Here is a 3,325-nt window from a genome sequence, read left to right as displayed (position 1 = left end):
AACAAATGCAGATTAAATAGCCACTTTATAATACTAATTACCTAGAAAAGTGAAGAGGGAGAAAGGTGAATGGAACTGGGGAGGGAAATAAAGTGACATTCAACTCTATCTGTAATGTTTAATATAAATAAAAACATGAAACAACTATAACAAAAATTTCACATTTGATTACCCTAGGCAGTAAATACACAAACGTATGTTATTCTTGATACATACGTATTAATTTTCAAAAGAAAAAGTACTGAAGAACTACAAATAAAATGCACACAATTCACTCATATAAAAGCTTGTATACATCAAAAACTAAGATATGACTATTTTTAGAAATTATCCTGTTTGTTTTTCTATGTGGTTTTACATTTTTAAAAAGAAAAACGAGGGAAAAAATGAAAGCAATGAAGACACGTAAAAGAAACCGTACATGCATTTGATTATAAAAAAGGCAAACCTCCACAATCACAAAACACCATATGAGCATTCTATATCATGTGCTGCATTTCCTTACATTTAACTTTCGTCAAAAGCAAGTTACAAGATAATGCCTAATTGGAAACGTGACTTTCTATTATTAAAATGGTGGGAGTCCATTTTAATGTGTTTATCTCGCCGCTAGACTATAATTTATAACTCAGCGTTTAAATTTGTTTGGATGCCAGTGACAGGTTAATGCAGTTTAAACATGCATTTTTCTTTCGTTGGCTGAATAGTTAAATAGTTACTCAAAGGATTTTAAGTTTCAATTTCAACCGGGAGAGGATTCTTTGCTTTTCCAAGGTTAAAACTGTTTCTGGTTCGAGATGCTATTAATTAATGGCTACGTAGCGGATCTATTTAGGGAACTGCTCCCGGCCCCGGGTTCACAGTTGACCTGCTCAGTGAGAAAACTTTTTTTGCTACAGACTTGGGGATATTTGCAATTTAGTCTGAGAGCGGCGAACGGGGAGTGAAATGGAATTCCAGACCACTTCGCTAACAATCGCAATTATGAACCGAAAGACATGTCAGGTATTAGCCATTTTTTTCCTTAAAAAAAAAAAAAAACTTTCTGGGACTCCGCGGGACACCCAGCTGGCGACGGACCAGCGGGCGGCGGGCGGCGGGCTGCGGGGAGGGGGGGGGGGCGAGGCTGCTGCAACCCAGAAGTTCCGACCGGGGAGTTTCGCTCTGTTACCATTACCTGGCTCGCCAGCAGAAGAAAGAACGCGGAGACAAGATAATTTCTGAGGCTGTTAAACATGACTTAGCCGGGGGGCCGCGCGTTCCGAGGGGGTGTCCTGCGGGCCGGGGCGGGTCTCTGCCGCCCCCGCGGGCTCCGGTGCGTCAGGGGCGCGTCAGGCGGGGCGGGCTCCGCGCGGGCGGCGGCGGCAGCGGCGGCTGCGGCGGCGGCGGCGGCGGCAGCAGGCGGCAGGCGGCGAGCACCCGGCCTCCTGCTTCTCGCTCCGAGGCTGCGGGACGGACGCTCCCGGGAACTCCCTCGCCCGCGGCCGGCCGCGTTCGGACGGCGCTCGCCGGCGGCCGGGCGGTCCCAGCATGTCGGCCGCCGTGGCGTGCCTGGACTACTTCGCCGCCGAGTGCCTGGTGTCCATGTCCGCGGGCGCCGTGGTTCACCGCCGCCCGCCGGACCCCGAGGGCGCGGGTGGAGCCGCAGGCTCGGAGGTGGGTGCGGCGCCGCCGGAGTCCGCTCTGCCGGGTCCGGGGCCACCGGGGCCCGCGTCGGTCCCCCCGCTCCCGCAGGTCCCCGCCCCCAGCCCCGGCGCGGGCGGCGCCGCGCCCCACCTGCTGGCTGCAAGCGTCTGGGCGGACTTGCGCGGCAGCTCTGGCGAGGGCTCCTGGGAGAACTCGGGGGAAGCTCCACGCGCCTCGTCCGGCTTCTCCGACCCGATCCCGTGCTCCGTCCAGACCCCGTGCTCCGAGCTGGCTCCCGCCTCCGGCGCCGCGGCGGTCTGCGCTCCCGAGAGCTCCTCCGATGCGCCCGCCGTCCCAAGCGCGCCTGCTGCCCCGGGCGCACCAGCAGCCTCTGGTGGGTTCTCCGGAGGGGCCCTAGGGGCAGGCCCCGCCCCCGCCGCGGATCAGGTGCCCCGGAGGAGGCCTGTCACACCTGCTGCCAAGCGCCACCAATGCCCCTTCCCGGGCTGCACCAAAGCCTATTACAAGTCGTCGCACCTCAAGTCCCACCAGCGCACCCACACGGGTGAGCGCCCTTTCTCCTGCGACTGGCTCGACTGCGACAAGAAGTTTACGCGTTCCGACGAGCTGGCCCGCCACTACAGGACGCACACGGGCGAGAAGCGCTTCTCCTGCCCCCTCTGCCCCAAGCAGTTCTCCCGGAGCGACCACCTGACCAAGCATGCTCGCCGCCACCCAACCTATCATCCAGATATGATCGAGTACCGGGGACGTCGTCGAACTCCCCGCATCGACCCGCCACTCACCAGCGAGGTGGAAAGCTCCGCCTCCGGCTCCGGTCCCGGCCCGGCGCCCAGCTTCACCACCTGCCTGTAGGACAGTCATTGCTGTCAGTCTTACCCTCAAGGATGATCCCCCAGGCCGTTGTCCCTGCTTTCTCTCTGCCCATCCTTCTTTCCCAGAGTCATTACACCAAGGCACAGACTGGTTCCTCTGCTCTGAGGGTGGGTCCAGGCAGACATGTGGACTCTGGGGAGGTACTGGGGGCCGGAAAATAGCGGGAATTCTTGCAACGTGTATATCATCCTAAAAGTGGGGGTTGCCTCAAGACAGCCCCCAGGAACTGATAAGAAGGGATGAACTCCCGTACTCTCCAGAGTACTGAAGATTCTCCCCTCCCTGGAACCAGGGATGTGAAACTGGAATTCTCAGATGCCTGAGGAGCTCCCAGTCTCAAAGGACTCTGGTGTCTCACCCATCCACCAGGGCGGACCTTGGAGAGGGTGTCAGGGGTGGCAGTCTTGGAAATGTCCAGGACTGGGATGGTGAGAGGCCTTTGGAAACAGAAATGATTTCTATTTCTGTAAACAGCAATGTTTACTAATTTATTTTTAGCATCTTTTAAATAGGGATCCCAGGTTGATGGGAGGCTTATGCCCTCCACTCCCCCAATTGCCCCAGCTACCTCTGCTAGGAGAGGCCACATAAGCTCCATGTAGATGTGTGGCTGGGAGATGCTTCTTGATGTCTGGGGTGTGAGTCTGTTTGCAGGTCCTGTTGCATGATTTGGAACCCTGCGCTTGCGTCGTAGCCCTTCTCCCCATTTGGATTCCTACTTGAGGATGGTAACTTCCTGGCTCACTCTCACGCTGAGATTGGTTAAACAATTTGAAAACAACCGTAAAGGCACCAGCAAGAA

The 3,325-nt window shown here is 55.5% G+C and overlaps 1 protein-coding gene across 1 annotated transcript; it reads left to right on the top strand.

Moving 5' to 3' along the window:
- The first annotated feature begins 1,353 nt into the window (after nt 1-1,353).
- On the top strand, nt 1,354-3,010 carry KLF14 (KLF transcription factor 14). Its single transcript, XM_003845968.7, has one exon. The coding sequence runs from the start codon at nt 1,531-1,533 to the stop codon at nt 2,500-2,502; it is 972 nt and encodes a 323-aa protein (XP_003846016.2). The 5' UTR covers nt 1,354-1,530; the 3' UTR covers nt 2,503-3,010.
- Nucleotides 3,011-3,325: the final 315 nt, after the last annotated feature.

The sequence above is a fragment of the Pan paniscus genome, chromosome 6, assembly GCF_029289425.2.
Source record: "Pan paniscus chromosome 6, NHGRI_mPanPan1-v2.0_pri, whole genome shotgun sequence".
NCBI lineage: Eukaryota > Metazoa > Chordata > Mammalia > Primates > Hominidae > Pan > Pan paniscus.
The sequence above is the reverse complement of the archived record's forward strand: the minus strand, read 5'-3'. Positions and strand labels throughout refer to the sequence as shown.